The sequence below is a fragment of the Pteropus vampyrus genome, unplaced genomic scaffold (genome assembly GCF_000151845.1).
Source record: "Pteropus vampyrus isolate Shadow unplaced genomic scaffold, Pvam_2.0 Scaffold207, whole genome shotgun sequence".
NCBI lineage: Eukaryota > Metazoa > Chordata > Mammalia > Chiroptera > Pteropodidae > Pteropus > Pteropus vampyrus.
The window spans coordinates 2,204,046-2,216,477 of NW_011888988.1; the positions used below are offsets into that span (position 1 = coordinate 2,204,046).

Sequence of the window (12,432 nt, forward strand, 5' to 3'; positions counted from 1 at the left end):
CGGGGGCGGCTGGGGGCCAAGGCTCGGCTGGGCGCGGAGGAGGCGCGGGCTTTTCGCGGGTCTGGAGTGCGCCGCGGAGCCTCTCCCCGGCGGGAACCGCCGCCTCCAGGGCTGCTCCGGCGGCCGCCCGCGCTCACAGAGCCGGGAGTCCAGGGGCGGGTGAGAACGGTAGCTCTGGGGAGACCTCAGGGTCCTCGGGGGTCGCTCGTCCTCTTATCCCAGGGGACGGGGGTCAGTAGGAGGGATGCCCCCAGGGCTGGACGCCGTGGCGCCTGGCAGGTGGGGAGGGAGGGATGGTGGATGTCAGGAGCGCGCGTTTGCAAGAAAAAGGAATAGCTGCAGGAGCTGACACCTTCTGTCCCCCGCCACCTCCGCCCCCGCGCCCTCCTCCCCGGCAGCCGAGCCGCGCTGCGGGCGGCGGCGGCTCCTCTGTCCTCAGCTCACCTCCCCGGCGGGCTCGGTTGCTGCCCGCCTGGTCCACGCCTCCGCCTCTCTCCTCCCTTCCTCCCCTCCCGCCTGCTCGGCCCTCGCAACTTTCCCGAGTGTCCGGCTGAGCGACAAGAGGCGGAGGGCGGCGCGGACACGTCCCCGCGGCCCGGGTCCTACGGACGCGCAGGGCGCTCCCGCGGGCGCCGAGTGGGCTTGGCGGGCCGGGGAGGTAGGGAGGGTCGGGCAGGATCGGCTGCTGGCTGGAGCGCGGGGCCGGGGGCAGCCTCGCCAACTTCCCTGAGTCATTTCCTTGGAATCCTACCTTTGGTGTTTATTTCCCTTAGAAGGAAACTTGGTTTTAAAAAAAAAAAAAAGAAGAAGAAGAAAGAAAGAATAATAATAGCCCTTATTCTTCAGGAGAGGCGCAGGACTCGGGCACCATGGAAAGACAACTTGCCTTTGTTCCCAGACACTTGGGGTGTTGTTTACTTTCTCCCGCGGCCAGGGGCAGGGAGAGCTCTGCTCGCTGCCCCAGAGAGGGGTTTAGAGGCTTCGGCACGGACCCCCCGGGGGTGTGTCTGTTATGCGCGCCAGGACCTGGTGGCGCTGCCAGCCTGCAGGGGTTTCCGTTCTCTAAACCTCGGACCCCAGGCTTGGGCCTGGGATAGAGACCAGGCACCGGGGCTTGGACACTCGGGCACCTCTACCACCCCCACTCCCGCCCCTGACCCCCTCAGGTCCAGGACCCGAATTCCCAGCACCAGGACCTGACCTAAAGCTCTTGGCCTCTTGGAGCTACAGCTGAGAAATGTACTTCCCAGAGCAGACAGGTGTACTGCAAGGACTGGCAGAAAAAGCGACATCTGTTTATTTAGCAGGGTTGAAGGATTTTATTCCGCTCATCCAGCCCCTTCACCACCACCACCATGAGCTGGTTGAGCCCTTGAGATCTTATTAGGGACGGTGTTGAGGTCAGGGGCGTGGTTCCATCTGGGCCGGATATTTAAGACTGGCAGAGGAAAAGGTGCATTGAAATTAGCAGCCTTTTACTTCCCTGCTTTTCAGTATTGGAATAAGACCTCTAACTGCTATAAGGCTCTTAATATAACGTTCTCGAATTTCCAATGATAGGTGGGGGGATGGATGAGTAAAGAATGACCAGGATCCCCTGTTAAATTCAAGGTGCCACTGAATCTGTAACTACCCTGTTCTGTGTGCCAGCCACTCCTATTAGCATCATAATGGCTCCTAGGAGAGACCGAGCCCAACTCATTTGGAAAAAACAAATTGTATAGAAATGCCTGGTAACTTTACTGTGAGCGTTTGCTGGAAAAAGCTTGACATTTAGCCATCAGCCTTCTGGGAATGCTTGAGGTGTCATTCCACTATATCCACTTGGCTGACAAAACAAACATGCAGGAGCCTGAGGATAAAAGGTTAGGACCTTTTTATTTTTTATTTTTTAAACTCACATATAGACAAAACACACTTGAACACTCTTGAATTCACTCACCTCTGAAAAAAATTTTACCATTAATGTACATCTTTGGGACTGTATCTAATATTAACAGCACATAAATTTGTGGATTTAAACTTCTGAATTCAGTAGCAGAATTATAATGTAAATCTCATCATACAGAGAATAATGACAGTTTGGATCTGAACATGTAACACAAGTAAAGAGTCATGTGAAACTGATGCTTAGCGCGGCACGCTCAATTCTTCAAGAATGTTAAACTTGCCTTCTTAATTTGTTAACTTCCTGATGTAAATTCTAAATAGACTAGAAAGACTCAATTGAAAAATCTCCACTCTCCTAAATAATCCCAACCTGTTTATATTTTATTCAGACTTAACATAAATCATTTGTGGAACTCAGCCTCTCCAGGTAAAGGTTTTGTATATAAAAGTTTTCAATTCAGAAAAGAAAAACTTACTGAAATGAGGTATCATAAAGGAAAAAAATCCAGGATATAAATAATTCTGCCATTTTTCAAATTCATGTTTCAGTATTGGATTAAGATCAGTACTTCAAATACAAATGCGTAATGATGGAATTTCATGTGCTGAAAACAATAATAACAAATAGAAACACTGAAATCCTTAACAGCCAGGAAAGCTACAACAATAAGTCATTAAAATATAAACAAACTCTTAGTAACATAAAACAGCACAGGGTCCACATAATGTCCTATTAAACAAAGGTAATTGCTGCTAGGGGCCTGCAAATGCTTTTCTTTCTTGAGGGGCATGGATTTGTCAACCTGCTTTGGTTTAGATGTAATAAAAGTTCTACACAGGCAAAAAGCTTGGATCTTATTCCCAGAATCCGGCACAAAAGGGAATATAAATCTGAAGCTGGAAAATACTGTTGCAGTCACAGAGAGAGCTACTAACTCAGAAAAAAAGCTGTACTTCATGTGTTCCTGGCAATAGCACGTCCTGATACAGTTGTCGTAGAATAGGTTAAGAATTTCCTTTTGGACCATTTCATGAGTCTTCCAGGGAATAAATTATCGTGAAGTCTGATACCTTGTTTGGATGCCGAGTTTGAGGGGTGATAGACAGAATGGCGTAGTTTGTTAAATCAATGTAGTCTAAATTTTTTGGTTGATGACTCAAAGAGCAAAATTGGTGACATATCCCACCATTTCTCTTTAGAGAATTAATTAAACCTCTTTTTTTTTCTCTCTTTCTCATAATAAGATTTTCTAATAAGTCCTAACTGCTGCCTCTTTGGAGGGCATTTGAAAAGAGAAGGGGCAGGTGGTTTCGAATCCTAAATCAGCTGGCTCTTCATTTCGGCCACTGACCCGGACACCTTCTCCGTCTTCAGAAGGCCTTTCTTTATTCTTCAGTGAGATTGGGATGGACTTGAGGATCTCAACAAGAAGACTGAGTGAAGGATGGAGGAATTGCTGCCAGGAGCTGCTGCGTTAGCCAGAATGACATTATCACTTTAATGAAGCTGCTGTTTCCCTTGCCCCTCGTGTCTTTCCTCCTTTTACCCGGAAGTGGACCCTTGTTATCACATGTAGGTAATAGACTCCTACAAGACAATGAAAGGTTCACCCTTTCTCCAAAACATTACAAGCTATCTAATTTAGAGAAGAAAGCAAGAACTAGACCCTTAGTGTATATTCGAAAGACAGTCAATCTGCAGAGAGCAGGCCTGACATCATTCTTTATGACAGTTCTTTAAACTGCAAAGTGAGAATAGTGGAGGTTTGGCTCTCCTAAAGGAACTGGCACTGTTTTAATAAGGCACTGAGTCTGTCCTGTCACCATTGACCTATGGCCCCTAAATCTTTTTTACTTTAGCATCAGACCCTCTCCTACCTTGGACTCACTCTTGACCCTATCTTGAGCCCTACTTAGGACCAAGTGAGGACACTGAGCCCCCATGGCCAGGCTCCCCACCACCACCACCCTGACTTATGGAGGAGCCCAGGGTACATCACAGAGCAGAGAGGCTTCCCGTCTCCCTGGAGGCCCTGGGGAAGGATGTGAACTGGAGAGAAGGGCAGTGGTGTGTTGCCTCTTGGAAAGTTCCTGCCTTGTGTCTGGGCTTTGCAGAGTAAAGAGTTGCCGGCTGCCTCTGGCCCTGAAACCCTGGCTCCTGTTTAATATTCTGCCTGCTCCGTTGATGTTGTGCTTGGCTCCTGTGGGACTGCAACTCACGGCTTGAAACTGGAGCCAATTTTCTGTCTTCATCTCTCAGTGTTTTGACTGGAGGCAGATCCAGTTCAGGCCGATCAGGGCTGGTGGAAACAACTACCAAGTGTGTCTCTGTCTGCTTCGCTTTGGGAGAAGAAAGTAGAGGCAGCCCCAGAATGTCGTGGAGGAGCTGGCCCTACGGAAGCGGGAGGAGGAGGGGGCGGAGAACAGACCGAAACTGAGAGCATCAGTAGGGATTCCGAAGGGGAGTTCTGCCTCCCCCTACCCTCGTCTTTTGATTGATTAGTGGATTTCATCAAAGGAGACTCTCGGGGGATTGACTAGAAAATTGATTTCGCCTTATTAATAGAAAGGAAGTGCAAGGGTTTTGGCCTTGCCTCCTGGCAGTACATTTTCTGAGGGAAGGTCAGGAGGAAAATGTGTTTAGGAGGCAAAGCAGCTGTCTAGAGGAAGGCTGGGGGGGATCTGAGAACAATAAGAAATGGGATTTTAAAGATCCGCCCATGAAATGCAGATTGCTGAACACAGAGGCTGAGCTAATAGCAAGAGAGTTTGCTGAGGTTTTTTTTGTTTTTTTTTTTTTTTGAAAAAATAATAAAATGTTTCAGGGTGAAGGGGAGGACCAAGAAGTAAAAGTTTCCTGAAGCGAAAGGATGGAGCTGCCAAGGCCACCCATCCGCTGGCTTGCTCTTGATTGGGGCTGTTCTCTGTTTTTTCAGATCTGAGGCTGTCAGAGATGACTCTGGTTCTGTCCATGAATAGATTCTGCGAGCCCATTGTCTCGGAAGGAGCTGCTGAAATTGCAGGGTACCAGACACTATGGGAGGCCGACAGCTATGGAGGCCCGAGCCCCCCAGGGGCAGCCCAGGCTCCTCTGCAGGGAGACCGAGGAGCCGGCCCCCCGCTGGCAGGTACTGCTCTCGACCTTCCCCTGCCACTCTCTGAAGCCAGACTGGTGGGAGGCAGTGGTGTCTGGTGCACCCCTCTGAGCTGAGCCTGGCTCCAGGGACTTCCCAGGCTGCCTGTGCCCCTCGCTAAGTGAGCCCAGGGCTCCAGGGAGAGAGGACCAGAGGCGATATTTCAATTGCATTCAAATCTGAGTTTGGCCATGTGCTGCTGCTTCGGGTATAAGTCATGCGTCTATATTTTTGAGAGAACCAAACCAGATTTTGAAACTCTCAGTTCGGGCTTTGGTTTTCTACCCTGTGGAACTGCATGGTTCTGTCACAGCTACACAGCCCTAGTGGGCTCGACAACGAAATTTTCATCCCATGAGACAAATAGGAATCCACACTTTGGGCCAGCAGCTCTCTGTCTCTTCTTTTTATTAAGCACACAATTGGCTTTGGTATTATAGGGGGAAAATTTTCAAAGCTCAGAAAAAAACAAATATGTTCTTTCTGATTCTTTATTATATTTTAAGGTGAGTTCCTTTGGATATTTGTGTAGTACTGACTATCAAAAAAAAAGAAAAAGAAAAAACTACCACATAAAATAAGTACTCTTGAATTGTTTTTCTAAAAAGGATTAAACCCTGTGGTCTTTAAAAGTTAGACCCTACTTGAATTCACGGTCGACACTGTACATTTTTGAGAGCAGAAATAACTTTGGTTACCTAAAATTTTAATCTAAAATTTTGAATTTCATATTTAGAAAGAAAGAATATCATAACTCCAGTGTACAACCATTTGTTTCCTCACCTAGAGCCAATAATATTTTAAACTTGTTTGATTATTAATGCTTACAGTTTAATATGTGTACATTTGAACAGTGGTATTATGATATCATGAATTTAATTAAACAATTTGAATAAATACTAATATTATTTCGGAGTTGTTACTCTCCTCCCCTTTATAAATTTTGCTGTTTGCCTATGCATAGAATTAAGGATCTGAGTATTTAGTAAATGCTGAAATATGTCATTTTTTTTTTTCTATCATTGTCTAGAAATTCTTGCCTGGCCTGGGTCACAGGATTCCTTACGATAGCGACTGTTAAGACAAATGTTTATTTTTAATCACCACATATACAGACAAATACGTAACCAAGTTATCTTCTAGAAAGAAAAGAAAGGAAAGTATTTTGTTTGGAAAACCTCTGGCCAACCGCATGTCATTTGTCATATCTGATTTATTACCACAGGATCACATTACAGGGGAATTTCAAATCCTATAACAACGTCCAAGATCACACACTTTAAGAGGAAGTATGTGGAAGAAGAGGATATTCACCCACCACTCAGCGGCTGTAACCATAAAGTACGTTTTTTTTAATAGCCGTTATTTTTATTACGAGTTTGAGATATTAGTAACAGTTGCTCGATCCATTTCCAAAAATTAAATTGTTCCATCCGAGCAATGAAAATGAGCCACTTCTCATCAGAGCCATATTAGTCGTTGTCACTTTTTTGGATCCTGTGTTATTTTTTACAAGGAGTTGAAGAAAGAGCCAGCAAGAGCTCTTCTACCCAGAAATAACAAAATTATATAATCCAAGGAATGTCTTTTTTACAAATGATTTCGTTTTTCTCAAGTCGTTTGAAGAGTTGTGGTTATTCCAGGGATCCGTGTGTGCCAAAATATACCTGCTCTTCCCTGACGTGCTCCCCGCTCCGAGCTCCAGCTCCCGTGGGCCGTGCCCCTTCTGTGTGAGCCCCCATGGGGGTGCTTACCCAGGGCTCTTTCCGGGCCTGGGTAAGCACCCTTAGCGGTGGGCTCCCTTGAATGTGTACATGAAAGCAGAAACATTCATTACATGTGTTCAGTTTGTTAAAATATATCATTCATTCCCGAGAAAGGTCCAAAGCTAACTTTTTTTGCATGTATTAGAAGAAAAATAACAGAATTGGATAAGGATGTAGAAGTTTGAAACTGGCCATCCAAGCTTTTCAAATACCAGTTCTTTTTCCTTATGGTTATCTTCCTTCAAAAAATTGCTGATTTAAGCAAGCCAGACCATAGTTGTCTGATATGCAGAGAGAATTTTTAGCTTTTGATTCGTCTTTTTGTCTGATACCCTCTTACCCACCCCCCGCCCTCCCCCCGTCCTTTAGAAGTCACTTTGACCCTGCTCATAAAGACATTGACATGCATTGGCAGGTGCTGGGCTTTTCCCTACATGTGTAGTTCCTGCTTTTGGTCAGCCTGTGCTGGTTTAGTTCACCGCTCCTTGGGTCATGCTACCAGTTGGCTTTCTTATGAGCTGGAAGAGCTGGTCCCAGGAGACAAGCAATTTATTTCTTTTTTAGTTTCTGTGTTGTGATCGTAATAGTTTTCCAATTGCCGCTGGATTTGTACCAACCATCACCCCGTGATGGTATCACCCAGCTCAGGAAAGAGTCCTCTCATTCCCTCTGCATCTTTTCTCCTGCCTGACCCCAGAAGGACACTTCCTTTGGCCCTTCAACTGACAGATATTTTCAGGTTCTGAGCCTCATTCCTTATCATTGTCCCTCTATTGAGCAAAGATAATTGGTAAGTATATAAAACCCAGAGGATGAAAAGAGGGACAGCGTTAAAAGCCAGTTCTCATGCTCCTTTGATGAAGGCAAGGCCAGGTTTTAAGGTATATCTGTGATGACTTGCCTCTTGGGATCTTTTTTTATTTACAGCTTTATTGAAATGTAATAGACAATTAGTTGCTCATATTTACATTGTCCAATTCCATGAACTTTTTTTCAGTTATAGTTGGCATACAATAATATATTAGTTTCAGTTGTACAGCACCTGGGATCTTTTAAAAAATATCTCAATGAGTGTGTAAGTGTGTATTCGTATACATACACGTGAAAGCACAAGTATCATAAGAGAACAGCTTGATGAATTTCACAAAGTGAAAGTTGCTATGTCACATCCAGATCAAGAAGCAACATAACCAGAACCCAGCCCTCTGGTTGTGCCCGCTTCTAGTCACTACCTCACTGCCCGCCAGAGAAACTGCTCTCCTGACTTCTGTAGTGTTGCGTGTTTCACAGCCCCCTCGCTGCTCCATAAAAGAGCCAACAACCTGACCTGTCGCTGCTGAGTTCTGTCATGGCTGGATTCCCTGGTGCTTGACCACGCCAGCAATTCAGGAAGCGGGGGCATTAGTAGCAATGGGGACAGCATCTCTAAATGAGCCTGGGGAAAACAGGATCGCAACATGCCCAGATCCAGAAACTACCAAGAGAAAAATATGCTGTGATGATATTCTTATGTGGTCCATTTCCTAAGCTTTTTCTTCCTTTTTTGATTTTTAGACTATCTCAATTTTTGAGGAACGAGCCCACATCCTTTATATGTCCTTAGAAAAGCTAAAGTTTATCGATGATCCGGAAGTGTACCTCCGAAGATCTGTCCTTATAAACAATTTGATGAAAAGGATCCATGGAGAAATTATCATGCAGAATAACTGGTGCTTTCCTACCTGCTCTTTCAATGGCACCTCTGCCCAAGAGTGGTTTATGGCTCAAGACTGTCCTTACCGAAAACGACCACGGATGGCCAAAGAGGAGTGTGAAAAGTTTCATGCCTGCTGCTTTTACCAGGAATGTGGTGGTCACTACTTAAATTTACCCCTTTCTGTCAATGCCAATGTTGGAAGTGCCTCCACCACTGGCGCCTCTTCCTCCTCACCTTCCTCTTCCTCTCCCCCTCTGCCTTTACCCAGTTGTTCCCACCAGGTGGATTTTGATGTGGGCAGTGCACCTATTTACAAGAGTGATGGCCAGATACCTGCCAACGAAATCTTTGTTACTAATGTCAGGTCATTTGGTGTTCAGGAAAAGGCCAAATTAAATGATGAGAAAGCAAATAATGATACCAACAGGGATGGTGGCCCACTAAGCCATGAACCTGTGGGAAATGACCTTGCTTTTGAGTGCAAAGGCCAATTTTATGATTATTTTGAGACTGGATATAATGAAAAAAACAATGTAAGCGAGTCTTGGAAAAAGTCCTTAAGGAAAAAGGAGCCTTCACCAAGTAACAAACTGTGCTGCGGCAAAAGGAAGTAGAATATGAGCCATCTTTTCACCGAAACTTTGAAGCATGCACAGCATGATCAATTAGCTCTCATAAATTTTATTTTGAATGGATTTTCTAGTTTTGTACGACTGATACATGAACATGCCGTGTCGTTTTAATGCCTGGAGAGCAGACTGCATAAAACATCTGTATGGTAGGCATCAGCAAGCTCCTTATAAATGTGGTGATTTTACCAAGAAAACAGTTGACTTAATGCTTAAAAGTCTATCTTAGTTTTCTTACAGAAAAGAACAGTAGATTAGTCTGGGGGGACAGTGTGCCCTCGTGATAGTTCCATTACCCCCAAGGAGCCTGTCTCTAGCTAAGAAATTTCAATGTTTGCCAATTCATTAGGTAGTTATTTGGTAAACAGATCAATATAACCAGCGAAGGATGTCTGCTTCATCTATATGACACAGTATTTTTTTTCCGAGTAAAAGACTGAAGACAGGGAGCTAGGTGAAATGGCTTCATGGGGCTGTTAAGTGTTTGTATTTAACAGTCTTGTGTGACAGATGAAAATAGGACGTATCGTAGATGAGACACACCTGTCTAGGGGCGGCAATCAAGCGCTATGCGTAGAGAGCACTCCCTGCAGGTTTCCGCTTGCCTGGGATGGGTGGTGAGGCTTTCAGAGACGTGTTCTACAGGGCGATTTTTGGTGCCTTACTTTATCTTAATTTTTGCCGAGGTGAAAATTAAGGATAAATCAGAGTTACAGCAGGGATTTAACAAACAGGAAAAAAAAAAAAAACACAGGGTGGATCAATATTGTTTGGAAACCGTTGACTTCGAACTATTGCGTTCAACTTTTGATTCGACATCTCTATTCTTCCTTTATTTTTGATGCCCAATTGCTTTTGAATTTGGCATTTTTAGAAAGGGATGGAGGAAACAATAGAGAGCTGTTGGAAACCAGCGCTAGCTGCTCGAGCTTTTCTATGGCAACGGTCCGTTGCTGGGGTTTGGGTTTTTTGGGTTTTGGGTCGTTTTGTTTGGTTTGGTTTTCTTGTCCAATGAAGTTCATGAACCAGTGGCATGCATTATATTTTAATCTGTTTTGCATCATTTCACTCGTTTAGATTATAAAAGCATGTGGTTTTTTATATATGACTTTTGCTGTTGATTAAGAAGCACAATGTTAATAAATGATGTGGTGATCAATAAGGTTTTATCTTAAAGAATGTAAAGATTTTAGGTTTGGGAAAGTTATTTTGGAGAAATGGGACTCATTCGGCAATAGCTAGTATGTATTTGGTCAACATTTTTCTCAGTAATTTCTTTAATTTGTATATTTGCAAGAGGGTTCCAAGTGCCCCTTTGGCCTTCCACTCCAGCCAACTCCTCCTGCTAAGCCGTGTTCCAATTTCCAAGGTTACTAATTGGCTTGGGCCTCCTTAAACAGTACTTCATAGGAACCAAATGCTCAATGGAGGAAATAAGTAAGTCCTCCCAGTTTCTCCAAGATAAAGCTTTTTTTATTATTGCTATTAATATTAAATATAGGTCTCATTCATACAGTGTATGAGTAGGATCATCATTTGGACAATGTCCACAAGGACCAATTTTTAAAACATGTTCTTGTGTTATGGCTAAATAGTCTAGTAAGGTTTTGTCCTTTATTTTCAATATTTGATAAACATTTGATGTTGAAAACTTAGATGATAGATGCTTGTATATGAACGTGTTGTTGTAATAAAGTGAGGTTTTCTTGATATATATTTATTAAAATGATCAAAACTCATGAAGATTTTCTTATTTTAATGATTATTGACTATGCTTCTCTTTTCCAAAGCTCTTTCTCCTTTAAAAAAAAAAAAAAACTCAAAACATCTAGACACTGTAGTGGGCAGTGACCATATAGGCATTTTCAAAATTAAAAAGTACTCGAAGAGGTCAATCTGATAGGTGTTTTAGAATGGTCCTAGTTTGTAGGTTTAGATTTCTGTGGATTAAGAGCATAATGTTAATAAATGGTGTAGTTGGTGATCGATAAGGTTTATCTTAAAGAATCTCAAGATTTTAGTTTTCGTAAAGTTTCTGAAAAAGAAAAATAGCATAATATGAAGTTGTAAATGCTGAATCCTACTTGATTCCTTTAGGAAATGTCAAATTATCGAGAAGATGACCCATATGTAAATGGTTAAAACAACTACAAATTATTGCTAGTAGTATTCCATAAATTCTGTGCTAATGTTATTCTTAGAGGCTAATATTTTATTTGCTAAAAGAGGAAAGCTAGTTGGAAGCTAATTAATTTGTCAAATGTAGCATTCTTAGCATGAGTGTAATGCATCATGGAAATTTAAATATGAAAGAAAGGATTTATCCTTTTGCTTTTTAAAAGCTGCAGTGTTACCAGATGTTTTTCTTGACGGCCAAATCTGTAAATGACGAAGTTGGTGATTTTCCGCAGCACTCACCTGAGCTGCTGGCTCACGCCTCTGCTCAGCAGAACCCACTAGAGCCTCTGCAGGAGGAGTGGCGCCTTCGGATCCAGCTTCATTAGAATTTGTAATTTTTAGTCATCAAGTTTTTGTTTCTAGGACATTTCCAGCATACTAAAAGGAATACATTTTCGTCATCAAAAAATAATCCCTTAAACATCCATCTAAATAACAAAAAAGACTTCTGTTTTTGGTATCAGAGCATTAGGGCCTCACCTGTGCCTGCATCATCATTTCTATTCAGGAGATGTTAGATTTCTCCAGAGTGGCTGAGGCATCCCCCTCGGTAGTAAGTTAAATCTATTAACTAAATTCTATAGTTATATCCTCAGAGACTGGAAAAGCTGAGACATCCTCCATGCCACACTGCTGTCTACCCACCTGAAAGTAGCAACTTTTTCTCACTGCTGTGCTCAGCTTTAAGGAAAACCTGATGTGGCAGAATCCAGACTTTTAAAAGTTAAATAGGGGAAATCTTCATTTAAGAAAATGGCCCAGCTCCCCAAGAGTGCCTTTAATTGCTACTCCCCTGGGCATCTAGGTGCATTTCATTAACCAAATCATTAACCTTTGTCTCTGGTCCTTCCTCTCTAAAAGTAGGTGATGGGGAAGATGGTCTGTGAAGGTATTTTTAAAGGGCCAAAAGGTAATCATCTTCATATGCTTCCACTCTTAAAACCCTGTTTTCCTATACTTCACTTTGAAGGGGACTTGGGGACAAAATTGCAGGGATAGGGACCTAGGAGGAAGGGATAAAAATTCAAAACCGGTGGAAGTGACTATTTGACAACCAACCCATCATTAGGATAAAGCGTCTCTAGCATGATCTTTTAAGACAATAGGAATTTAGACCTTTTTACAAGCTATTTTGTTGA

At 43.3% G+C, this 12,432-nt stretch overlaps 1 protein-coding gene and 1 long non-coding RNA gene across 3 annotated transcripts in view; one reads left to right on the forward strand and one right to left on the reverse strand.

Annotated features, from left to right (window-relative positions):
* LOC105300305 overlaps positions 1 to 1,924 on the reverse strand; it is a 3,690-nt gene extending 1,766 nt beyond the window's left edge. Inside the window, exon 1 of the long non-coding RNA XR_896592.2 lies at positions 445 to 1,924. This is a non-coding gene — a long non-coding RNA (uncharacterized LOC105300305). The remainder of the gene's footprint in view (positions 1 to 444) is intronic.
* A 1,199-nt stretch (positions 1,925 to 3,123) lies between these two features.
* Positions 3,124 to 10,858, forward strand: SERTAD4 (SERTA domain containing 4). 2 transcript variants are annotated; one of them, XM_011372457.2, is made up of 4 exons: positions 3,124 to 3,467; positions 4,827 to 5,018; positions 6,250 to 6,365; positions 8,345 to 10,858. In XM_011372457.2, the coding sequence occupies exons 1-4, from the start codon at positions 3,392 to 3,394 to the stop codon at positions 9,098 to 9,100; spliced, it is 1,140 nt and encodes a 379-aa protein (XP_011370759.1). In that variant the 5' UTR covers positions 3,124 to 3,391; the 3' UTR covers positions 9,101 to 10,858. The 2 variants fall into 2 exon arrangements, with proteins under 2 accessions (XP_011370759.1, XP_011370760.1); XM_011372458.2 differs by having other exon boundaries at positions 3,124 to 3,463.
* The last annotated feature ends 1,574 nt before the right edge of the window (positions 10,859 to 12,432 follow it).

Excerpts from the sequence above, each read along its gene's own strand:
- SERTAD4 (XM_011372457.2), top strand. The coding sequence starts at position 3,392 with ATGAAGCTGCTGTTTCCCTTGCCCCTCGTGTCTTTCCTCCTTTTACCC. Across the intron at positions 5,019-6,249 it reads AGCCGGCCCCCCGCTGGCAG|GATCACATTACAGGGGAATT; the intron begins GTACTGCTCTCG and ends TTATTACCACAG. Across the intron at positions 6,366-8,344 it reads TCAGCGGCTGTAACCATAAA|ACTATCTCAATTTTTGAGGA; the intron begins GTACGTTTTTTT and ends TTTGATTTTTAG.